General features: G+C 47.0%; 1 protein-coding gene across 1 annotated transcript in view; it reads left to right on the top strand.

The window, feature by feature from the left end:
- The window catches only part of LOC104641365 (ras GTPase-activating protein 1-like), a 502,600-nt gene extending 477,144 nt beyond the window's left edge, over positions 1–25,456 (top strand). The window contains exon 5 of the mRNA XM_075739083.1: positions 25,435–25,456. Within this exon, the coding sequence (XP_075595198.1) occupies positions 25,435–25,441 (7 nt within the window). The 3' untranslated portion in view covers positions 25,442–25,456. The remainder of the gene's footprint in view (positions 1–25,434) is intronic.
- Positions 25,457–25,743: the final 287 nt, after the last annotated feature.

Here is a 25,743-nt window from a genome sequence, read left to right as displayed (position 1 = left end):
CCTTGAGGACCACCGACTCAAATCACTGAGCATGCGTGACGGGGAGGAGAATATGGAAATGGATTCTGAGAAAAAATTATCATAGGGCTGCCTTTTCTGAGAAAAACGATGAATATGTATGTTTTGATCCTACATAACCTGTGTGTTGGTGATCACCTGGCATGCACGTTGGGTGGAGCTATCCCCCGTGCATCCAGCGCTGCAATAAAGAATGCCTGCCTTTTAACACTACATTGGTGTTACGAGGTTTATTCCCGGATTTCGGTGACAGTTTTTGGCGACCCAGATGGGACACTGCTTTTGCACCTTGACGGATCTGTGGGATCGCAGGACCTCCAGCCGGTACCGGGGAGTTCTCGGGGAGAACCTCCGATCCCTGGACTGAAGAGCTCTGAGCAAGACCCCTGGGAGAGGTAAAGGCATTCTTATTTGATTTGAATATTTGCTCTTACCACCATGGCGGGACAGGCCTTATTTAAGGAACCCGCTGCTCTGGCCACCATGGCAGGACAGGCCTGCACCAAGAGCACGGGAGCCTGCTCGTAAGGCGTGGTGAAAGCTGCGCAGAGTTGGGCTAGGGAGACATCTCAGGTAAAAGTCTCTGCTAGGCGAAAGCCTGTGGAGCAGGGCCCACCAGGGAGGGGAAGCCTCCAAGGTTGAGATTTTTCTTACCATTGTGGCGGGACAGGCCCACACTGAGAGAAATCCCTGAGGGAGCTCTAACACGGGTTGGGGTCCCTCTGACTAAGTGCTGGTGATAGTGCACAATCACAACCACTAAGTCCCTGGGAGATGGGTACTTTTCCGAGTAAGAAACCAATCCCACGAAAAACACCACTGGGATGTATTTTGGAACATTGGAAAGATCTGGGAAAAATTGATCCTTTGACTCAGAAACAATTGATTGAATATTGTAATCACTGGTGGCCACTGTATGCTTTAGAGAGTGGGGGAAAGTGGCCGGAAAATAGGACATTGCAGTATAACACAATTTTGCAATTGATGCTATTTTGTAAGAGGGAAGGTAAATGGAATGAAATGGCATATGTAGATTTGTTTTTTTTCACACTGTGAAATCATCCGGAATGGCAAAGGCAATGTGAATTGGTTTCATCTAGTTCTGCGATAATGGCATTAAATGGGCAGGAACCTGGCAAAAATTTGGAAAAAGGTTGCTCAGCTTGTGATATTGGTAAATGGTGTTTTAAATGTGAATTTGAAGATGATGATGTTGAATTATTGGTTGCACCTCGTAGAAGGCTAGGAAATGACCAAGGGGATCAAAATCTGGGGGCCAATAATGCTTCTGTCCCTCCTGTGGAAGGGGAGACGGAAGGATTCAGCCTGATTGCTGGGAGGACAAGGGGAAGAGGGGGAGGAGACAGATTAACTCCCCTCCAGGCCCTTCTTCGACAGGTGGTTGGTAATGAGGGTCCGGTAATGGTAAAAGTTCCCTTCTCAATAACTGATTTAAGAGCATGGAAAGAAACTGCAGGCACTTATCGGGATGATCCCGAAAGGGTTGCCAAAGTAGTAGAAACAATAATCAGAACCCAAAACCCCGATTGGGAGGATTTGCAAGTAATATTGGATACTTTGTTGGAAGACACTGAAAAGAAAATGGTATTAAATACGGCCAGAAAACAAGTGGAAGGAGCTCATGCTAATGGGATTATACAAGGGACAGTGGACCAGAATTTTCCATCCACAAATCCTGAGTGGGACCCTAATCAACCGGGACCCAGAGGGATGCTGACTAGATATCAGAAGTGGATTTTGTTTGGTGTTAGACATGCAATGCCAAAAGCAATTAATTGGTCTAAACTCTATGAAGTGAGACAAGAATTAAATGAGTCCCCTTCAGCCTTTATGGAAAGACTGAAGGTGACTGCTAGAAAATGTACTAATCTGGACCCAGAAAAAAAAAACAAAAACAACACAAACAAACAAAAAACCACCACAGAAGAAGCTATACAATTGGCCTCTATATTTATGGGACAATCGGCCCTAGAAAAAACTCCAGAAACTGGAAGGGGCTGAGTCCAGAGACTTAGGTAAAATGCTTGAAGTAGCCTGGACTGTGTATAACAACAGAGAAAAAGAAAAAGAACTCAGACAAATGCGAAGGGATGGAAAAATTCTGGCAATCTTGACTAGAATAATAAACATGTAAAGCGAAACTCAGCTATAAATCAGCAGAGGTTGTTGGTGCGACGGAGCGAAAAGAGAACTGGCCTTTCTTGAAACCATTAAAATTTAAGCTGGGAAAACAGTGGGTAACTCACCAGTTTTTGTACATGCCTGAATGTCCATTGCCTTTATTGGGACGAGATTTATTAAGCAAATTAGATGCACAAATAATTTTTAAAGATGGAGAAATCAGATTACTAATACCAGAATCAAAAGCCATAGAGGCGAGAGTGTTTATGTTACAGGATTCCTCCAAGGAGGAACAGATTTCAGAAGCGGTGGACAATGCAGTAACCCCTTTGGTATGGACAAGTGAAGTTCCGGGACGATCCAAACTGGCAGAACCGGTAAAGGTGACTTTAAAACCTGGGGCCAAGCCGGTAAGACAAAAACAGTATCCTATTAAGTGGGAGGCTCAGAAGGGATTAGAGGAATTAATTACAAAATTTTTAGAATGTGGGCTGTTAGTAGAATGTGAATCAGAATACAGTACCCCTATATTACCAGTAAGGAAATCAGGAGGCAAGGAATATCGATTAGTCCAGGATCTGAGGGCCGTAAATCAGATAGTTCAAGATATACGCCCAGTAGTGGCCAATCCATACACTTTACTGACCTCTTTGAAAGAGGAACATAAATGGTTTACTGTACTGGATTTAAAGGATGCCTTCTTCTGCATACCTCTGGATACAAAAAGTCAAAGCATATTTGCTTTTGAGTGGGAAAGTCCTGCTACAGGACGAAAGACACAACTAACATGGACTGTACTTCCGCAAGGATTTAAAAATAGCCCCACACTATTTGGAAATCAATTGGCAAAAGAGTTAGAAATGTGGAAGAAACAGAATCAAGGAGAAGGTATACTATTGCAGTATGTGGATGACATCCTGATAGCAGCAGAAAGCAAAGAAACATGTTTTGAAATGACCATCAGTTTATTGAATTTCCTGGGCCAAGGGGGATACAGAGTTTCCAGAAACAAGGCCCAGATAGGGAAAGAAGCAGTGATTTATTTGGGATTTGAGATATCTCAAGGACAGAGACAATTGGGAAATGAAAGAAAAGAAGCCATTTGTCAGATCCCCGAACCTAACAGCCCAAAGGAACTGAGAGCCTTTTTGGGAATGATTGGATGGTGCCGACTCTGGATTCTAAATTATGGACTGTATGTGAAACCCCTATATGAAGCCCTGAAAGAATCCAAAGACCAATACTTGGCTTGGACACCTGAATGCCACAAATCATTTAAAGAACTCAAAAAGGCATTGATGATGGCCCCTGCATTGGGTCTACCTGATCTAACCAAACCTTTTGAGCTGTTTGTGCACGAAAGGCAACATCTGGCCCTTGGAGTGCTGGCGCAACGGCTGGGATCCTGGAAGCGACCGGTGGGGTACTTCTCCAAACAACTTGACACCGTGAGTAAAGGATGGCCGGGATGTTTGCGTGCCGTGGCAGCAACGGTGCTGCTGATTCAGGAAGCTTGAAAATTGACTATGGGCCAAAAGATAGTGGTATATGTACCGCATATGGTAATAACTGTCTTAGAACAAAAGGGGGGTCACTGGCTATCCCCTAGCAGAATGTTGAAATACCAGGTTGTCCTATTTGAACAAGATGATGTGGAATTAAAAACCACAGCAATTGTAAATCCAGCAATGTTCCTGTCAACAGAAAATCCTACCGAGAAATTGGAACATGATTGTCTGCTAACCGTTGAACAAGTTTATTCCAGCAGACCGGACCTGAAGGACGAACCTTTGAAGGATCCTGATCTGGAACTGTTTACGGACAGAAGCAGTTTCATGCAAGAAGGAAGGCGAATGGCTGGGTATGCTGTTGTCACCATCGACAAGATATTGGAGTCAGGGACACTACCTGCAAATACATCAGCGCAGAAAGCAGAATTGGTGGTGCTAAAGCAGGCTTTACGGATGGCCGAAGGGAAAAGGGTAAACATATGGACGGATTCCAAATATGCATTTGGTGTGATCCATGCTCATGGAGCTATCTGCAAAGAAAGAGGACTGTTATCAGCCCAAGGATCACCTATAAGGCATAAGGAGAAAGTTCTTCAACTCCTACAAGATGTCCAAAAACCAAAGGAAGTGGCCATAATGCATTGCAAGGCTCTTCAATTTGGTCAGATGGCTGTAAATATAGGTAATCGGTTGGCGGATAAAGCTGCAAAGGAGGCTGCAGAACAAGGTATCCTTGCACTAGTACCAGTAAAACAGATGAAAATCCCAAATTTAATAGCAAGATATAGGAAACTAGATGAACAATTGGCAGAGCACTTAAAATCATCTCAGAATGCAGAAGGATGGTGAGTAACACCAGAAAATCAGGTAATAGTGACCCCATAAGTTATGTTAGAACTTGCAAAAGAGAAACATGAGCAGACACATTGGGGTGTAGATGCTATGGTTACAAGTTTAAGAACATCTGTAGTGTGTGTAGGATAGGAAAATATGAGTGGAAGTATTGAAAAGTTACTATTTCAAAACTTCCAAAGGGGGGAAATGTAACCGTGGGCTAGGGGCCGTGAGACAGAAACTATAGAATCAGGTTGAGATAATTAGTTTGTAACTAAGGTAATAGGTAATGAAGCTAACTGACCATGGCAAGGTATAATGCTGCTATGTTCCATGAACAGTCCCTACCAAACCAAACAATAGGTTCGGAGATATTAATCTTATGAAGTAAGTTGCTATGGACAGGTGCATCCACAGCAAGGATACTGCGCATGCCTGCAAGAAGAGGGTTATCCAGTGGACACGGGTGCGTGACCACTGATGATGACCAGAGACCCCTTGAGGACCACCGACTGAAATCACTGAGCATGCGTGACGGGGAGGAGAATATGTAAATCATAGAATCACAGAATCATAGAATGGTTTGGGTTGGAAGGGACCATAAAGATCATCTAGTTCCAACCCCCCTGTTGCAGGCAGGGACACCCTCCACTAGATCAGGTAGCCCAAAGCCTCATCCAACCTGGCCTTAAACACTTCCAGGGAGGGGGCATCCACAACCTCCCTGGGCAACCTGTTCCAGTGCCTCACCACTCTCACAGTAAAGAATTTCTTCCCAACATCTAATCATCTAAATCGACCCTCCTTCAGCTTAAACCCATTACCCCTTGTCCTGTCACTCCACTCCCTGATAAACAGTCCCTCTCCATCTTTCCTGTAGGCCCCCTTCAGGTACTGGAAGGCTGCAATTAGATCTCCCCAGAGCCGCCTTTTCTCCAGGCTGAACAATCCCAAATCTCTCAGCCTGTCCTCATAGGAGAGGTGCTCCAGCCCTCTGATCAGCTTTGTGGCCCTCCTCTGGACTCGCTCCAACAGCTCCATTGTCTCTCCTGTACTGGGGCCCCCAGAGCTGGATGCAGTACTCCAGGTGGGGTCTCACAAGAGCAGAGTAGAGGGGCAGGATCACCTCCCTCGACCTGCTGGTCACGCTGATTTTGATGCTGATTTGATCCCCTGTGCATCCAGCGCTGCAATAAAGAATGCCTGCCTTTTAACACTACATTGGTGTTACGAGGTTTATTCCTGGGTTTCAGTGACACTTATATACAAATTCGTATGGATATGTATGAATCTTTGTACTTGGATGTTGCTAAGTGCACAACCAGGTGTCTATGAGGTTGTTCCAAAAATGAGTCCCGTTGTCTGACTAAATTCTCTCTGGGGTGCCATGTCACCACAAGACTTGCTTTTCAAGACCCAGAATAGTGTTCTGGGCAGTGGCATGGGGCACAGGATATGTTTACAGCCATCCAGTGGTTGCTTCCACCATTGTAAGTACGTAGTGCTTGCCTTGGTGCGTTTGGGGGAGCGTGATGTAGTCGATTTGCCATGCTTCCCCATATTTATATTTCAGCCATTGTCCTCCATACCACAGAGGCTTTACCCGCTTGGCTTTCTTGATTGCAGCGCATGTTTCACATTGATGGATGACCTGTGAGATGGCATCCATGCTCAAGTCCACCTCTTGATCACAAGCCCATCTATATGTGATATCTATAAAGTAGAATTTTCCACTTTACAGGGACAGAAATGTGTTTGGGTTAGTGCTTAGACACTGTTTAATTTAGGGTTAAATGCACTGCCTTGCTTTGCTGACAACTATATCTTTGAAGAAGAGCTAAAAGACTGATAAAAAGCATGCTTTGCTGAAGTGTATCCCTGAAGAAGAGCTGAAAAACTGATAAAAAGGAAACATCCTGCCCCAGAAGGCACCGAGAGCTGGGTGATTGCCAGAGAAGCCTCAAGTCAACAAGAATCAGCAGTAACTAGGGGAAAGGTAAAGGTGGCTGGGGGAGTTTGCAACCACCCACCCAAATAAAGGACTATGCAAATTACCCCCCACACACACCCTCAAGGAGCATACATGCTAATTTAAATATGCTTGACCAATAGTAGATGATGCAGTAATTAATAACCAATTAGTGTAAATTTAGGTGGGTTTTTCTAATCCTGTAACAACATAAATATGTGGTAGATTCTGTGTGGTGTGCTAGCTTTGTGGAATTACCACCTAGCACACATCTCTGCGTGGACATGAAATAAATAAAATTGCTCTGTGTGTATATTGGTGTACTGCACACCGGGTAAATGGTCCCACATTTGGGACAACATATGTCGCATTTCTTCCTTGATGGCCTGAGGTGTCATGGGCCCAATGAGCTAGAAATAATTCACCCTTATGTTGCCAGTCCAAATCCACCTGAGCCACTTCAATCTTGGCAGCCTGATCCACCTCCTGGTTGTTCTGATGTTCCTCAGTGGCCCGACTCTTGGGTACGTGGGCATCTGCATGACGTACCTTTACAACCAGCTTCTCTAGCCGGGCAGCAACATCTTGCCACAGTGGGGCAGCCCAGATGGGTTTGCCTCTGCACTGGTAGTTGCTCTGCTTCCACTGCTGTAACAACCCCCACAGGGCATTGGCCACCATCCATGAGTCAGTGTAGAGGTAGAGCACTGGTCATTTTTCTCTTTCAGCAATGTCTGAAGCTACCTGGATGGCTTTCACCTCTGCAAACTGGCTTGATTCAACTTCTCCTTCAGCACCTTCTGTGACTCGTCATGTAGGACTCCATAGAGCGGCCTTCCACCTCCAATGCTTTCCCATGATGCGACAGGACCCATCAGTGAACAGGTCATATTGCTTCTCATTTTCTGGCAGTTTATTATATGGTAGAGCCTCTTCAGTACATGTCACCTCCTCCTCTGGTGACATTCTGAAATCTTCGCCTTCTGGCCAGTCTGTGATCACTTCCAGAATTCCTGGGCAATTGGGGTTTCCTATTCGAGCCCACTGTGTGATCACTGCAACCCACTTATTCCATGTAGCATCGGTTGCATGGTGTGTAGAGGGGACCCTCCCTTTGAACATCCAGCCCAGCACTGGCAGTCAGGGTGCTAAGAGGAGGTGGGCTTCAGTACCAATCACTTCTGAAGCAGATTGAACCCCTTCATATGCTGCCAATATCTCCTTTTCCATTGGAGTGTAGCAAGCCTTAGATCCTCTGTATCCCCAACTCCAAAACCCCAGGGGTCGACCTCGAGTCTCCCCTGGTGCTTTCTGCCAGAGACTCCAGGTAGGGCTGTTCTCCTCGGCTTTGGTGTAGAGCACATTTGTAACATCTTGTCCTGCCTGGACTAGCCCAAGGGCTACTGCATGGACTATTTCCTGTTTAATTTGTTCAAAAGCTTGTCGTTGCTCAGGGCCCCATTTGAAATCATTCTTCTTCTGGGTCACCTGATAGAGAGAGCTTACTATCAGATTGTAATTTGGAATATGCATTCTCCAAAAGCCCAGAATGCCTAAGAAAGCTTGTGTTTTCTTTTTGTTAGTCGGTGGAGACATGGCTGCTATTTTGTTGATCACATCCATTGGGATCTGATGACGTCCATCATGCCATTTTATTTCTAGAAACTAGATCTCCTTTACCTTACTTCATTTTATGGTGAAACCAGCTTTTAGAAGAATTTGGAATATTTTCTTCCCTTTCTCAGAGATGTCTTCTGCTGTGTTGCCCCATTCGATGATGTCATCAATGTATTGCAGGTGCTCTGGGGCTTCACCCTGTTCCAGTGCAGTCTGGATCAGTCCATGGAAAATGGTGGGGCTGTGTTTCCACCCCTGGGGCAGTCGATTCCAGGTGTACTGGACGCCCCTCCAAGTGAAGGCAAACTGTGGCCTGCACTCTGCTGCCAAAGGGATCGAGAAAAATGCATTAGCGATATCAATTGTGGCGTACCACTTGACTGCCTTTGACTCCAGTTCATATTGAAGTTCTAGCATGTCTGGCACAGCAGCAATCATTGACGGCATGAGTTCATTCAGGCCACGATAGCCTAATGTCAGCCTCCACTCTCCATTGGACTTCCGCACTGGCCATACAGGACTGTTGTTAAAGGGTGAACGAGTTCTGCTGATCACTCCCTGACTCTCCAGTTGACAAATAAGCTTATGGATGGGAACCAGGGAGTCTCTGTTGGTGCAGTATTGCTGCTGGTGCACTGTTGTGGTAATGATTGATACCTGTTGTTCTTCGACCCTCAGCAACCCCACAACAGAAGGGTCCTCTGAGAGACTGGGCAGACTAGACAGCTGTTCAATTTCCTCCATCTCCAAGGCAGCTATGGAGAACTTCATGGAGGACTGTCTCCCATGGGAGGGATCCCAAGCTGGAGCAGGGGAAGAGTGTGGGGAGGAAGGAGTGTGTCCTGGTTCTGGCAAGGATAGAGTTAATTTCCCAAGGAGCCAGGACAGGTGAGCCAAGCTGGCCGGGGGCTATTCCATACCATGTGACATCATGCTCACCATAAAAGGGGGCCAGTCGGGCAGGGGCGGGTTCGGCATGTCGGCGTGGCTCCAGGAGGGGTCGAGCATCCGGTAGGTCGGTCCCTCGGATGGGTAAATCGTTCTCTGTTATCACCCATTGTTACTATCTGTTATCGGCACTGCTGTTGATTGTTTCCCTCTCCCTTGCTGTGCCAGGAAACTGCCCTTATCCCAACCCTCGAGGCTTTGCCGTTGTTTTTCCGTTCTCCTCCACATCCCGCCGGGGGAGGGGTGAGCGAGTGGCGCATGGCACTTTTAGCTACCTGCTGGGGCTAAACCACGTCAGTCCTTTCTTTTTGGCGCCTAACGTGGGGCTCGAGGGGTTGTGATAACGACAAGTCTGACCCAAGTGTGTTAAAACAAAGTTGTTTTAAGCATTTATAATGTTACTGAAACAGTCACTGGTCATAATGATGTTCTGTTTGGTCACATGGCTCTGGTTTGTAAACCCGTGTTTACTCTATGTAATCCCTGCGGTGCTGTTTATCACCTCTGGGAGAGGGGTTCGTGTTCTCATGTTGTTGTATTGTGTGATAATGACTTATGATAAGATATCATTGACAGTCATGAGTTTGAGCTGGTATGTGTATGTAGCATTGCGGTCAGGCCCGTACCTCGGTCAATATCTTTCAGAATTGATTAATAATTGGACCCAATCTATGGGGAAGACAGGGGGGGATACCTCCTCCCACTCTTTCACCTCCCCTTTTCCCTTTTGGTTGGTTACAACAATTTTTGAGAATTTTGAAGACCCTTGGAATGTTCAGGCCAGTATATTCCTATTGCTAGGTCTCCTGAATGCTTTCCCATTCCTGTTCAGGGTTAGCAAAAATTTTTTCAAGAGTACCACCCAGGGATCTTCCCCAAGGCTGAATGGTCAGGGCTGGCATGGCATGTGGGAGAGTATGGGTGGGTATCTAGAGACCTTTTCACCCCCAATGGTTTGGAGCTTCACTCCCAAACAACTGCAAGACCCTGATAAAGTGGTAGAATATTTGAAAGGGAAATGCTGTGGGGATTCTAAGGAGACACAACTTCCTGCGCTGTGCTGGGCCCTGGCCACAATCTATCAAACACTGCTTGACAGTAGACAGCACCATCCAGAGGGAGAGAGCAGACCCACAGGCACTGCGGATACCCAAACCCCCGCGACAGGCACTGTAGCCAAGCCAAAAGATCAACCCACACCAGTATCAGTCGCCCCTATACACAAAAAGAAATACACAAGGAAATCGGTTCGCTTAGTGAAGGATGATGATGAACCAGGGCCATCACGAGAACAAGAAGAAGAGCCAGAACCAGAAGTGATTACTCGATCCCTGTCCATGAGTGAGGTGCGAGATATGCGGAAAGATTTCAGCTGCCTTCCAGGGGAGCACATCATTACCTGGCTGCTCCGCTGCTGGGATAACGGGGCCAGTAGCCTGGAACTGGAGGGCAGGGAGGCCAAGCAGCTAGGATCCTTGTCTAGGGAAGGGGGCATTGACAAAGCAATTGGGAAGAAGGCACAGGCCCTCAGCCTCTGGAGGCGACTCCTGTCAAGTGGGAGGGAAAGGTATCCCTTCAGCAAAGATGTCGTATGTTGGCCAGGCAAGTGGACCACCATGGAGAGAGGTATTCAATATCTGAGGGAATTAGCTGTGCGGGAGATGGTTTATTATGATCCGGACAATGCACAGTTGCCCACAGACCCCGATGAAGTCCACTGTACCCGACCCATGTGGCGAAAATTTGTGCGAAGCGCACCATCATCGTACGCCAACTCACTGGCAGTAATCGACTGGAAAAGTGAAGAGGCACCCACGGTGGAGGAAGTGGCTGGCCGACTGGCAATATGAAGAGAGCCTTTCTTCCTCCCTCGTCTCAGCTGTGGACAAACTGTCTCAGGACATCCAGCAACTCAAAGAGGATATATCTTACTCCCCACCTGTACAGACCCGCATTTCAGCTGTTAGGAGTAAGCGTTTTTCTGCTCCAGAGAGGGGATATAGAGCGTACACACCACGAGGTATCCTGCGGTTTTTCCTGCGTGACCACAGAGAAGACATGAGGAAATGGGATGGGAAGCCCACCTCAATCTTGCGGGCACACGTACATGAGCTACAAGGCAAGACAGCTGTACAAAGGGACTCTTCCAGAAAGAATGCTGCTCCAGTTTCCACCGGGCAGCCCCCCAGACCAAATGAAAGGCCTGATCGCACTTCTGATCCTCTTGAAGGGACTTCTAAGTCCTTTTTGCAAGAGGTGAGTAGGGACTATGACAAGCAGGATTAGAGGGGCCCTGCCTCCAGCCAGGTGGAGGAAAGGGACAACAGGGTTTATTGGACTGTCTGGATCCGATGGCCTGGCACATCGAACCCACAAGAGTACAAGGCCCTAGTGGACACGGGTGCACAGTGTACCCTAATGCCATCGAACTATGAAGGGGTGGAACCAATATCTATTTCTGGTGTGACGGGGGGATCCCAACAGTTGACTCTGTTGGAGGCTGAAGTAAGTCTAACTGGGAATGAGTGGCAAAAGCACCCCATTGTGACTGGGCCGGAGGCTCCGTGCATCCTAGGCATAGACTACCTCCGGAAAGGGTATTTCAAAGACCCAAAAGGCTACCAGTGGGCTTTTGGAATAGCTGCCTTAGAAGCGGAGGAAATTGAGCCATTGTCTAGTTTGCCTGGTCTCTCGGAGGACCCTTCTGTTGTAGGGTTGCTGAGGGTTGAAGAGCAACAGGTGCCGATTGCTACTACAACTGTGCACCGGCGGCAATACCGCACCAACAGAGACTCCCTGGTTCCCATCCACAAGCTAATTCATCAACTGGAGGGTCAGGGAGTGATCAGCAGAACCCCCTCACCCTTTAACAGTCCCACATGGCCAGTGCGGAAGTCCAATGGCGAGTGGAGGCTGACGGTAGACTATCGTGGCCTGAATGAAGTCACACCGCCCATGAGTGCTGCCGTGCCGGATATGCTGGAACTTCAATATGAACTGGAGTCAAAGGCAGCCAAGTGGTATGTCACAATTGATATCGCTAATGCATTTTTCTCGATCCCTTTGGCAGCAGAGTGCAGGCCACAGTTTGCCTTCACTTGGAGGGGCGTCCAGTACACCTGGAATCGACTGCCCCAGGGGTGGAAACACAGCCCCACCATCTGCCATGGACTGATCCAGACTGCACTGGAAAAGGGTGAAGCCCCAGAGCACCTGCAATACATTGATGACATCATTGTATGGGGCAACTCAGCAGAGGAAGTTTCTGAGAAAGGGAAGAAAATAGTCCAAATCCTGCTGCAGGCTGGCTTCACCATAAAACAAAGTAAGGTAAAGGGGCCTGCACAGGAGATCCAATTTTTAGGAATAAGGTGGCATGATGGGCGGCGTCAAATCCCTATGGATATTATCAACAAAATAGCAGCCATGTCCCCACCAACCAACAAAAAGGAGACACAGGCCTTCTTAGGTGTTGTTGGTTTCTGGAGAATGCACATTCCGAATTACAGTCTGATAGTAAGCCCTCTCTACCATGTAACCCGGAAGAAGAATGATTTCAAATGGGGCCCTGAGCAACGACAAGCTTTCGAACAAATTAAACAAGAAATAGTTCATGCCGTAGCTCTTGGGCCAGTCCGGGCAGGACCAGATGTAAAAAATGTGCTGTACACCGCAGCCGGGGAGAATGACCCTACCTGGAGTCTCTGGCAGAAAGCACCAGGGGAGACTCGAGGTCGACCCCTGGGGTTTTGGAGCCGGGGATATAGAGGATCCGAGGCCCGCTACACTCCAACGGAAAAGGAGCTATTGGCAGCCTACGAAGGGGTTCGAGCTGCTTCAGAGGTGATTGGCACTGAAGCACAGCTCCTCTTGGCACCCCGACTGCCAGTGCTGGGCTGGATGTTGAAAGAGAGGGCTCCTTCTACACATCATGCAACCGATGCTATGTGGAGTACAGGGGTTGCGCTGATCACGCAATGGGCTCGAATAGGAAGCCCCAATCGTCCAGGAATTCTGGAAGTGATCACAGACTGGCCAGAAGGGAAAGATTTCAGAATGTCACCAGAGGAGGAGGTGACACGTGCTCAAGAAGCCCCATCGTATAATAAACTAACAGAAGATGAGAAACCATATGCCCTCTTCACTGATGGGTCCTGTCGCATTGTGGGAAAGCATCGAAGGTGGAAGGCCACTGTATGGAGTCCTACACGACGAGTTGCAGAAGCTGCTGAAGGAGAAGGTGAATCGAGCCAGTTTGCAGAGGTGAAAGCCATCCAGCTGGCTTTAGATATTGCTGAAAGAGAAAAGTGGCCAACGCTGTACCTCTAGACTGGCTCATGGATGGTGGCCAATGCCCTGTGGGGGTGGTTACAGCAGTGGAAGCAGAGCAACTGGCAACACAGAGGCAAACCCATCTGGGCTGCCCCATTGTGACAAGGTATTGCTGCCTGGCTAGAGAAGCTGGTTGTAAAGGTACATCATGTAGATGCCCACGTGCCCAAGAGTCAGGCCACTGAGGAACATCAGAACAACCAGCAGGTGGATCAGGCTGCCAAGATTGAAGTGGCTCAGGTGGATTTGGACTGGCAGCGTAAGGGTGAATTATTTATAGCTCGGTGGGCCCATGACACCTCAGGACATCAAGGAAGAGATGCGACATATAGATGGGCCCGTGATCGAGGGGTGGACTTGAGCATGGACGCCATCTCACAGGTCATCCATCAATATGTGAAACATGCGCTGCAATCAAGCAAGCCAAGCGGGTAAAGCCTCTGTGGTATGGAGGACGATGGTTGAAATATAAATATGGGGAAGCATGGCAAATTGACTACATCACGCTCCCACTAACCCGCCAAGGCAAGCGTTACGTACTTACAATGGTGGAAGCAACCACTGGATGGCTGGAAACATATCCTGTGCCCCATGCCACTGCCCGGAACACTATTCTGGGTCTTGAAAAGCAAGTCCTGTGGCGACATGGCACCCCAGAGAGATTTGAGTCTGACAACGGGACTCATTTTTGGAACAACCTCATAGACACCTGGGCCAAAGAGCATGGTATTGAGTGGGTGTATCACATCCCCTACCATGCACCAGCCTCTGGGAAAGTTGAAAGGTGCAATGGGCTGCTAAAAACTACCCTGAGAGCAATGGGTGGTGGGACCCTCAAACACTGGGACACACATTTAGCAAAAGCCACCTGGTTAGTTAACACTAGGGGATCTGCCAATCGAGCTGGCCCTGCCCAGTCAAAATTCCCACGCCCAGTAGAAGGGGATAAAGTCCCCATAGTACACATGAAAAATATGTTGGGTAAAACAGTTTGGGTTATCCCTGCTTCAGGCAAAGGCAAGCCCATCTGCGGGATTGCTTTTGCTCAGGGACCAGGGTGCACTTGGTGGGTGATGAGAAAGGATGGGGAAGTCCGGTGTGTACCCCAAGGGGATTTGATTTTGGGTGAAAATAGCCAATAAATTAAATTGCATGATGTTAATAGCGATATACTGTATCAATGGTATGACTTTAAGAATCACCCAAAACTAATGAAGGATGGACTTTGAAACTGAACAAAAAGTGCCACGATGATGGAACTAGAACTGCCTTCAACTGGTGCCCAGAAACTTTATCGAAAAATCACATCTTTGGCATCCAGACTGTGAGCATGGACCATACCAGATACACTGGCTGTGAAGACTCCGGATGCAGCGTGCAACAATCCAGCAGCACACACCATTGCTCCTGCCCTGAGAGACTGTAATGGCAGATGGAACCCAAAGCCATGGACTAAATGAACTCGACAGACATTTTAGAGTGATAGCCCATAGAGTAAGGCAATGAGATCTGTGAAATAATCTGAGCATGACGTAGATGGTATGGAATAAGGGGTGGATAATGTCCTGGTTCTGGCAAGGATAGAGTTAATTTCCCAAGGAGCCAGGACAGGTGAGCCAAGCTGGCCGGGGGCTATTCCATACCATGTGACGTCATGCTCACCATAAAAGGGGGCCAGTCGGGCAGGGGCGGGTTCGGCATGTCGGCGTGGCTCCGGGAGGGGTCGAGTGTCCGGTCGGTCCTCAGATCGGTAAATCGTTCTCTGTTATCACCCATTGTTACTATCTGTTATCAGCACTGTTGTTGTTTCCCTCTCCCTTGCTGTGCCAGGAAACTGCCCTTATCCCAACCCTCGAGGCTTTGCCGTTGTTTTTCCGTTCTCCTCCACATCCCGCCGGGGGAGGGGTGAGCGAGCAGCGCGTGGCACTTAGCTACCGGCTGGGGCTAAACCACGTCAAGTGGCAGAGACAATGTGTGATGAACTGACCATAACCTCCATTCTCTGTCCCCCTGTGCCGGTTGGGGCATGAGGAGGTAGAGAAATTGGGAGTGAAGTTGAGCCTGGGAAGAAGGGAAGGGTGGAGGGAAAGTGGTTTAAAATTTTGTTTTATTCCTCATTATTCTACTCTGATTTGACTGGTAATAAATTAAATTAATTTTGCCAATTCAATCAGGGAGTGATCTCCCTGTTGTCACCGAAACCCGGGAATAAACCTCGTAACACCAATGTAGTGTTAAAAGGCAGGCATTCTTTATTGCAGCGCTGGATGCACGGGGGATAGCTCCATGCAACGTGCATGCCAGGTTATCACCAACACACAGGTTATGTAGGATCAAAACATACATATTCATCGTTTTTCTCAGAAAAGGCAATCCTATGATAATCTTTTCTCAGAATCCATTTCCATATTCTCCTCCCTGTCACGCATGCTCAGTGATTTGAGTCGGTGGTCCTCAAGGGGTCTCTGGTGGTCGTCAGTGGTCTTGCACCCATGTCCGCTGGATGACCCCCTTCATGCAGGCATGCGCAGTATCCTTGTTGTAGGTGCACTTCTCCATAGCAACTTACTTCATAAGATTAATATCTCCAACCCTATTGTCCTATTGGGTAGGGACTGTACATGGAACATAGCAGCATTGTACCTTGCCATGGTCAGTTAGCTTCATTACCTATTACCTTGGTTACAAACTAATTATCTCAACCTGATTCTATAGTTTCTGTCTCACGGCCCCTATCCCACAGTTACATAAGTATTTATGTACTACACTGCAGGACATATATGTCTTATTTCCATAGGAAATCGGAATCAAAAAACTTTTCCATTTGTGCCACTAGTGTCTTTTTTCACCTGTTTTACCATGCCTTAAAACAGAATGGTATGACTACAAAGCCCATGGGTTCATTTTTGGTTTGTTTGTGTGTTTTATGTAGTCTCACAGGGCCTAAGTCTGGCCTGAATTTTCTAGATATTAAACCCCCCCCACACACACAATCTATCATATTTTAAAATTATGAGCAAATGAATTTAACTATATATGAAAGTACATCTTTTCATATATATTAATTGCCAACGCTATACCCCCCATATATAAAACTTGTGTTATCTAAAGCTCATGCTCTTCCAAATGAGAACACAATAGACAGATAATCAAACTGTAGGTTCCATGTTTGCCACTTAAAACAAGGCACTCCTAATTTTCTCTACTTTGTGTCGCTTTTGCAGTGGTTACTCTTCTACTGTTCATTTAAGCTAACTTGAAATGTACTTACTGATAGTGAACACACATTTCATTTTTTTTCTAAAAAATCAAGTTATTCAGCAGAAAGTGCATTCTTACTGAACAGTGTGGTAGAGCTAGAAAGGCCTGTGGTGTGTTTTGATTTTGCTTAACCACCACATGCTAAAAAGAGTCTTAACAATAAACGTCTTTCCACAGTAGTATTTCCTTTTAAAACCACCAAGTGTTTTTGATGGTTTTTTTTTTGTACTATATTTTAACGTTTCATCTACATTGTTTTACTATACACTAAAGTGCTTGAAAAACAAAGTTATAACACCAGCAATCAGAATGTAATTATATTAACTATGGGCCAGTACATTCTGTAATTTTTCAGAGTGGCATTCACATGTAAAAAAAATCTTATCATGAGTGAGCAGACTACCTACAAATTGGCAAAGTATTCCAGAAGTGTAATGCAAAATAATGTAAAGTTCTTTTTGGCATTTCGGTATTAGAGCTAATACCAGATGATGAACAGTAAACTCATATCTGCAGTGCAAGTAAGGAAAAGAGCTTATGTAGGTTTGCAGGAAGTGGACCGTTGAAGGTTTTATAAGTCAGAAAAAGAATTTTAAAATCAATCCTCTGCTTCACCGGGAAGTAGTGTAATGAACAAAGTAACTACAGTATGTTCTGAGGCTTGGGAGCAAGTTAACAACCTGACAAGACCATTTTTAAAAAGCTCTGCAGAAGTGCCATGGGCCTACTCAGTGCCTGAGTTCCTCAGGCATCCAAAAATGTATTCCAGGAACTTGCCTTCAATTGATTCTCTTTGTAAAAAGAAGTAAACAAAAATGTTATACTCCAAGAATATTCTTCTCCTTTATTTTTTATGAATCAAATTAAATAATCAGTATTTCTAATGCTCACAAATATGAATCCTCTACCGTTTGTTTATAATCTGTGCACATGCCTCTACATTCTTCACAGGAATGATGATTTGTAGAGCTCTAAACCTTGAAAGGGGCCCCAGGATGAAGGACTGTGAGTGGGTGGAGATCAGGCAATGACTTTTTTTCTAGTCTCATGCTGTCAAAGGGGAGACTAGGGTCAGAAGACAAGGTTTCCTCTTTCCTGGTCCATCTTCTAGAAGAGGAGATCGAGGTCAGTGATGAATTTTCTACTTCCTTGCACTGTCTAGGAAGGAGACAGGGCTGACTCGGTGAACTACATAGAGAACTGCAAGGACTGCATGCATAGAAAACCAAGCAGCCCTTTGTTTTTATTTGTTTGCTTTGGCTACTTTTTCAAGAATACACATGTGCAATCCTCCCTTGAGAAAAATCCTTTTAAGTCCAACAGCAGGAAACCCTTTACGCTGTGGGCCCTGAAGAAGTTAGCAATTGTTACAGCTGAAAGCACTGTTGCCGTCTAATGAGTGAGAGTTAATAAAATTAAGTGGTAAAACAACATGTGAATTATGAAGGTCTTCCCTCACTAATGGGAGTTATCCAGTGTCCCATAGATGCTCATGAAGTGTTGCTGTAAAGTCTTCCGTTGCTTCAGTAGCATTAGCTGGAAACAATATTCTGTGATCATAGAATAAAAATTATTTAAGAGTTTTGTTCTTGTACTTATTTCTCTCTCTGTATTTTTTCCTCTCTTTTTCCCTATGTCTGTGGGAGTATTATTTATGGGAGTAAATTTTCACTCTTTAAAATGAAAAAAACCTTGAAAACATCTGGATAGATGTTGTCATAATGAGCCAAATTAATCCCCAGTGTAAATCCATTTACTTCAGCAGAGCTACACTAAGCATGAATCTGGGTCAAAAATGTCTAAACCAAATGTAATGAAGATATAAGACTCAGATTAAAAATTAGAACAGAACAATACATCTGTTTCAAACCGTCCACCTTATTGTGATTGCAAAGAAGCACTAAGGTAAAAAATAAAGAACTCTGCCATCCTTCTGTTGTCCCAAAAGTGGGATCGTTTACCCGGTGTGCAGTACACCAATATAAACTTCTACTTTTGGATATCACTTCTGTAATATGAAGAGTCACAGAGGCAGAGTTAGCATTACATTTCCGGTATGCAAAAAAAAAGAGATGGCATTAACGGGGAATACACAGTTCTGAATAACAGGACCCTTGAGTTTTAGGAGATAGTTGAAAAACCTGAATGTATTCACAGAATCATAGAATGGTTTGGGTTGGAAGGGACCTTTAAAGATCATCTAGTCCAACCCCTCTGCCATCAGCAGGAACACCTTCCACTAGATCATGTTGCTCAAAGCCCCATCCAACCTGACCTTGAACACTTCCAGGGAGGGGGCCTCCACAACCTCTCTGGGCAACCTGTTCCAGTGCCTCACCACCCTCATCGTAAAAAAAAAAAAAATATTCCTAATGTCCAATCTAGATCTACTCTTAGTTTAAAACTCTTGCCCCACATCCTGTCACTACAGGCCCTGGTAAAAAGTCTTTGTCCATCTTTCTTATAAGCCCCCTTTAAGTACTTAAAGTCCAGAATAAGGTCTCCTCGGAGCCTTCTCTTCTCCAGGCTGAACAACCCAAACTCTCTCAGCCTGTCCTCATAGGAGAGCTGCTCCAGCCCTCTGATCATTTTTGTGGCCCTCCTCCGGACCCGCTCTACCAGGTCCACGTCTGTCTTGTGCTGGGGGCATGGTTTAACCCTGTCCAGCAACTAAGCACCACACAGCCGCTGGCTCACTCCACCCCATCAGGATGGGGGAGAGAATTAGAAGAGTAAAAGTGAGAAAACTCGTGGGTTGAGATAAAGACAATTTAATAGGTAAAGCAAAAGCCACGCATGCAAGGAAAGCAAACCAAGGAATTCATTCACTACTCGCATCGGCAAGCAGGTGCTCATCCATCTCCAGGAAAGCAGGGCTCCATCGTGCATAACGGTTGCTTAGAAAGACAAATGCCATCACTCTGAACGTGTTCCCCCCTTCCTTCTTCTTCCTCCAGCTTTATAGGCTGAGAATGACGTCATATGGTATGGAATATCCCTTTGGTCAGTGTATTGGGTCTGGCTGAGATGGAGTTAATTCTCCCCACAGCAGCCCTCATAGTGCTGCGCTGTGTATTGGTAGCTAGCAAACTGTTGATAACACACCAGTGTTTTGGCTACTACTGAGCAGTGCCAGCACACATCAAGGCTTTCCAACATTTCTTTTTCCCCAGCAGCAGGCTGGGGGTGGGCAAGATCTTGGGAGGGGACACAGCTAGGACAGCTGACCCAAACTGACCAAAGGGATATTCCATACCATATGACGTCATGCTCAGCAGTAAGAAACTGAGAATAGGGGGAGGAACAGGGCGGGGGCATTCGTTGTTTTTTTTTTTTTTTTACAATGTTTGTCTTCTGGAGTAAGGGGCACGCTTACTGAAGCCCTACTTCCCAGGAAGTGGCCGGACATCGCCTGCTGATGGGAAGTAGAGAATAATCTTTGCTTTTTGCTTTGCTTCCACACACGGCTTTTTTGCTTTAGCTACATTAAACTGCCTTTATCTCGACCCACGAGTTTGGGATTGTTTTTTCTCCATCTTCCTTTCTCCCCTCCCTGCCTTGCTGAGGAGGCGAGTGATAGAGCGGCTCTGGTGGGCACCTGGCCCCCAGCCAGGGTCAACCCACGACAGTCCTTTTTGGCGCCCAACGTGGGGCTCGACAACGGCAGTTTAGTATTAAGAGTGCTACAGCTATAGTAGTTATTAAGTTGCAAGCTCCTGTGCAGGTCACGGGGTTTGTTAGCTGTGCTGCTTATCTCTATTTTGCTAAACTTAGGAACATGCTGATACAAATAATGGCTGTTCTGTGCTTTGGCCTAGTGTTTATGATCTTACTGTGCTGGGGGAGCTATTTCGTGGGGAGGATGAAGGAACTTGGGAGCATGCTAGTACAAACAATGGTTATGTGCATGGCCCTGGCATCGATGTTATTGCTGTGCTGGGGGAGCTATCTTGTGGAGATGATGGGGGAATACATCTCTCTCTCTCTACCTGCTTTTGACGTGGATGGTTTCATTATGCAGGCTCCTAAGGTCCTTGTTCACCCTTATGTAAGCTCATTAATATTACTAATTCATACTGCTGGCATATTACGGGTGTTGTGGAGTTTGGTTTTGTCCTGGTTTAAGGGGAGACAACTTTTAAGTGAGGCAATACTGAAACGTGCCCTGAGGCAGCCAGTCCCCGGGGTGGCAGGGTGTGTGGAAGGATTTGGGCAGGTTCCTAGGGTGATTATCACCTCCTATAGCCTGGAACTTCACACCTGAACAGGCAAGCAATCCCAGCAAACTGACACGCCACCTGATAGAAGGGTGTCTTGCCTACCCCAATGAAAACCAACAGCTTCTAGCACTGTACTGGGGCCTGGCCTGGGCCTATCAAGCCACAGTGCAGAACTCTCAGAGGACTGTGGTTGAGGAAGGCACCCAAACTGCAGCTGAGGACACCGTGGCTGAGATAGGGACACAAACAGTAACAACTACAGTAATTGCCCCAGTAGTAAAAAAGAAACAGTGGACCAGGAGGTCAACAGGTCCCTATCATCGATTAGTAAGGGAAGAGGAAGAAGAGGAGGAGAGGTTTGAGCAGGAAGCCGGTCCTTCAGCAAAGAAGTGGGAGGAAGGAGTGAGAGAAATAAGACAAGAAGCAGAAACTACCCGGTCTCTGACCTCATTTGAACTTCGAGATATGCGGAAAGATTACAGCCGCCAGCCTGGTGAGCGGATTGCTGCCTGGCTGCTTCGATGCTGGGATAATGGGGCCGACAGTCAGCAATTGGAAGGCAGGGAAGCCCAACAGCTGGGATCCCTAGCTAGAAACCGAGGAATTGAGAGGGGAATTGGAAAAGAGACAGCAATTTGCAGTCTCTGGAGACGGCTGCTTTCAAGTGTGAGGGCAAGATACCCATTCAAGGAAGATCTTGTGAACTCCCCAGAGGAAAGTGGACCACCGCAGATGAAGGCATCCAGTACCTGAGAGAACTAGTGGTGTTGGAAGTCATCTATAGTGATCTAGATGATGAGGAGGTCTCCAAAGATCCAGAGGATGTCCTGTGCACACGGGCCATGTGGAGGAAGGTGATTCAAAGTGCCCCAGCATCGTATTCTAACAGCTTGGCAGCAATGTATTTCCCAGATATGGACACACCAACTGTGGAGAAGGTGTCTGCTTGGCTTCAGAACTTTGAAGAAAACCTCTGTACCACCTCCTCCTCCCTACGGGCCAGCACGTCGGCTGTCAGAGGTACCCCAAGAAATCAGTCATCTCCTGCTCCGGTCAGAGGGAAAGGGAGCCCCAGGCATATGCCACGTGGTACACTCTGGTTTTTCCTGCGTGACCAAGGGGAGGACATGAGGAAGTGGGACGGTGAACCCACCTTTAAGCTGGAAGCCCGTGTTCGTGAACTAAGAGGGAAGACAGCTGTTAAGAAGGGGACACCCAAGAAGGCCGTCAGTGTAGTTGCTACAGAGACACGAGAAGGCAAACAGTGATCTCCCAGATGTAAAACTAAAATCACCTCCCTTGATCCTGGTGAGGGGACATCTGGTCTGTCACCGCGAGGGTCAGACAGTGAATACTCTGACCAGGAACAGGAATAGAGGGTCCCTGCCTTCGGCCAGGAGGAGGAAAGGGATGACCGGGTATACTGGACTGTGTGGATTCGATGGCCTGGCACATCAGACCCACAGAAGTATAAGGCTTTGGTAGACACTGGTGCACAGTGTACACTGATACCATCAGGGTATAGGGGCACAGAACCCATCCGGATCTCTGGAGTGACAGGGGGATGCCAAGAACTGTCCGTATTGGAGGCTGAGGTGAGCTTAACAGGGGACAAGCGGGAGAAGCACCCCATTGTGACTGGCCCGGAGGCCCCTTGTATCCTTGGCATAGATTACCTCAGGAGAGGGTACTTCAAGGACCCAAAGGGGTACCGATGGGCTTTTGGTGTAGCCACTGTGAACACAGAGAAGATCAAACAGTTATCTACCCTGCCTGGTCTCTCAGAAGATCCCTTTGTTGTGGGATTGCTGCAAGTTGAAGAACAACAGGTGCCAATTGCTACCAGGACAGTGCACCGGCGGCAATATCGCACAAATCGAGACTCCCTGGCTCCCATCCATGAGCGGATTCATCAACTGGAGAACCAGGGAGTCATCAGCAAGACTCACTCACCTTTTAATAGTCCCATATGGCCAGTGCAAAAGTCTGATGGAGGGTGGAGGTTAACGGTGGACTATCGTGGGCTAAACGAAGTGACACCACCACTGAGTGCTGCTGTACCAGACATGTTAGAGCTCCAATATGAATTGGAGTCAAAAGCAGCCAAGTGGTATGCTACAATTGACATCGCTAATGCATTCTTTTCAATTCCTTTGGCAGCCGAATGCAGGCCACAGTTTGCTTTCACTTGGAGAGGTGTTCAATACACCTGGAATCGACTGCCCCAGGGGTGGAAGCATAGTCCTACTATTTGTCATGGACTAATCCAAACTGCACTGGAAGAGGGTGGTGCCCCTGAACATCTACAATACATCGATGACATCATTGTGTGGGGCAATAAGGCAGAAGAAGTATTCGAGAAGGGAAAAAGAGTAATTCAGATTCTTCTGAAAGCTGGTTTCGCCATAAAGAAAAGCAAGGTCAAGGGACCTGCACAAGAGATCCAGTTTTTGGGAATAAAATGGCAGGATGGACGTCGTCATGTGCCTATGGATGTGGTTAACAAGATAGCAGCTATGTCTCCACCAGCTAACAAGAAGGAGACACAAGCCTTCCTGGGCCTTGTGGGGTTCTGGAGAATGCATATTCCAGGTTATAGTCAGCTTGTGAGCCCTCTCTATCGAGTAACCCGGAAAAAGAACTATTTTGAATGGGGCCTTGAGCAACAACAAGCCTTTGAGCATATCAAACAGGAAATAGCTCGTGCAGTAGCTCTTGGATCTGTTCGGACAGGACCAGCTGTACAAAATGTACTCTACACTGCAGCTGGGGAGCATGGCCTCACCTGGAGCCTCTCGCAGAAAACAGCAGGAGAAACCCGAGGTCGACCATTAGGGTTTTGGAGCCAGTGGTATCGAGGATCAGAAGCCCACTACACCCCAACTGAAAAAGAGATCCTAGCAGCATATGAAGGGATTCGAGCCCCTTCAGAAGTTGTTGGTACAGAAGCGTCTCTTCTCTTGGCACCGCGATTGCCTGTGCTACACTGGATGTTCAAAGGAAACATTCCCTCTACACATCAGGCAACCAGCACTACATGGAGTAAGTGGGTAGCACTGATCACACAGCGAGCTCGACTGGGGAAAACCCAACCACCCAGGAATTCTGGAAGAGATTATGGACTGGCCAGAAGGTAGAGATTTTGGAGCACTGCCTGAGGAGGTAGCTCGTGCCCAAGAGGCACCACCATATAATGAGTTACCAGAAGATGAAAGGCGTTATGCTCTGTTTACTGATGGATCCTGTCGTGTTGTAGGAAACCATCGGAAGTGGAAAGCTGCTGTATGGAGTCCCACACGACAAGTCGTTGAGGCCACTGAAGGAGAAGGTGAGTCAAGTCAGTTTGCAGAAGTGAAAGCCATTCAGTTAGCCCTAAAGATTGCTGAACAAGAAAAGTGGCCAGTACTCTACCTCTATACTGACTCCTGGATGGTGGCAAATGCCCTGTGGGGGTGGCTACAGCAGTGGAAGAAGACCAATTGGCAGCGCAGGGGTAAACCCATCTGGGCTGCTGCATTGTGGCAGGACATCGCTGCCCGCGTAGAAAACATGGCTGTGAAGGTACGTCATGTGGATGCTCACATACCCAAAAGCCGTGCCACTGAAGAACATCAAAACAATGAACAGGTAGACAAGGCTGCCAAAATTGAAGTAGCTCAAGTGGACCTGGACTGGGAGCGTAAGGGTGAGCTATTTGTAGCTCGATGGGCCCATGAAAGATCAGGACATCTAGGGAGAGATGCAACATACAGGTGGGCTCGTGATCGAGGGGTGGACCTGACCATGGAGGCCATCACACAAGTTACTCATGAATGTGAAATATGTGCTGCAATCAAGCGAGCAACACGAGTAAAATCTCCCTGGAATAGAGGGCGGTGGCTGGGTTTTCGATATGGCAAGGCCTGGCAGATTGACTATATTGGGCCACTGCCACGAACACGCCAAGGCAAGCGCTACATACTCACCATGGTGGAAGCAACTACTGGCTGGCTAGAGACATTTCCTGTAAACCATGCCACTGCCCGAAACACCATCCTAGGCCTTGAAAGGCAAATTTTATGGCGACATGGTACCCCAGAAAGGATTGAATCAGACAATGGGACTCATTTTCGAAATAACCTCATAAGCTCTTGGGCAAAGAAACACGGCATTGAGTGGGTGTATCACATCCCCTATCACCCACAAGCCTCTGGAAAGATTGAGAGAGATAATGGACTGTTAAAGACTATGTTGAGGGCATTAGGTAATGGGGCATGGAAGCACTGGGATACAAATTTAGCAGAAGCCACTTGGCTGATTAATACCAGAGGATCTGCTAACTGTCCTGGTCCTGCCCAAACAAAACCCCTGCATACTGTGGGAGGAGACAAGGTCCCTGTAGTACACATGGGAAAGTGGCTGGGGAAGGCGGTGTGGATTGCTCCTCCCATGGGAAAAGGCAAACCCATTCCTGGGATTGTCTTCGCTCAAGGACCTGGGTGTACTTGGTGGGTAATGCGGAAGGATGGGGAGACCTGGTGTGTGCCTCAAGGAGATTTAACCTTGGGGTAAAATAATCTGTAATGTGAGCTGTACATTCTAGGAAGTAATGTAGAAGGAATGACCCAAACCAATGAAGAGCAAGTTTCACAAGGAGCCAGATGAATGCAACAACAGCCCAAAGCAAGCCGGTGTTGGTGCCCAACAACTGAACCTGAACACCCATCCTGACAGATTGGGCCCAAGTCATAGCCGGTTCATGAACATCTGGAGGAGCAGAGGAAGCTCATGGAAGGGGAGAATAACATCTATCTGTTAAAGGGCTGGAAATAGTAGTTAATAAGAAGTAAATACAATGAAACAGTTATCATATATATATATGTATTAAAGTGTGTGGAGCGTGAGCACGACA

This window comes from Balearica regulorum, chromosome W (genome assembly GCF_011004875.1).
Source record: "Balearica regulorum gibbericeps isolate bBalReg1 chromosome W, bBalReg1.pri, whole genome shotgun sequence".
Lineage (NCBI taxonomy): Eukaryota > Metazoa > Chordata > Aves > Gruiformes > Gruidae > Balearica > Balearica regulorum.
Note: the sequence above shows the minus strand (reverse complement) of the source record. Positions and strands in the feature narration are given on the sequence as shown.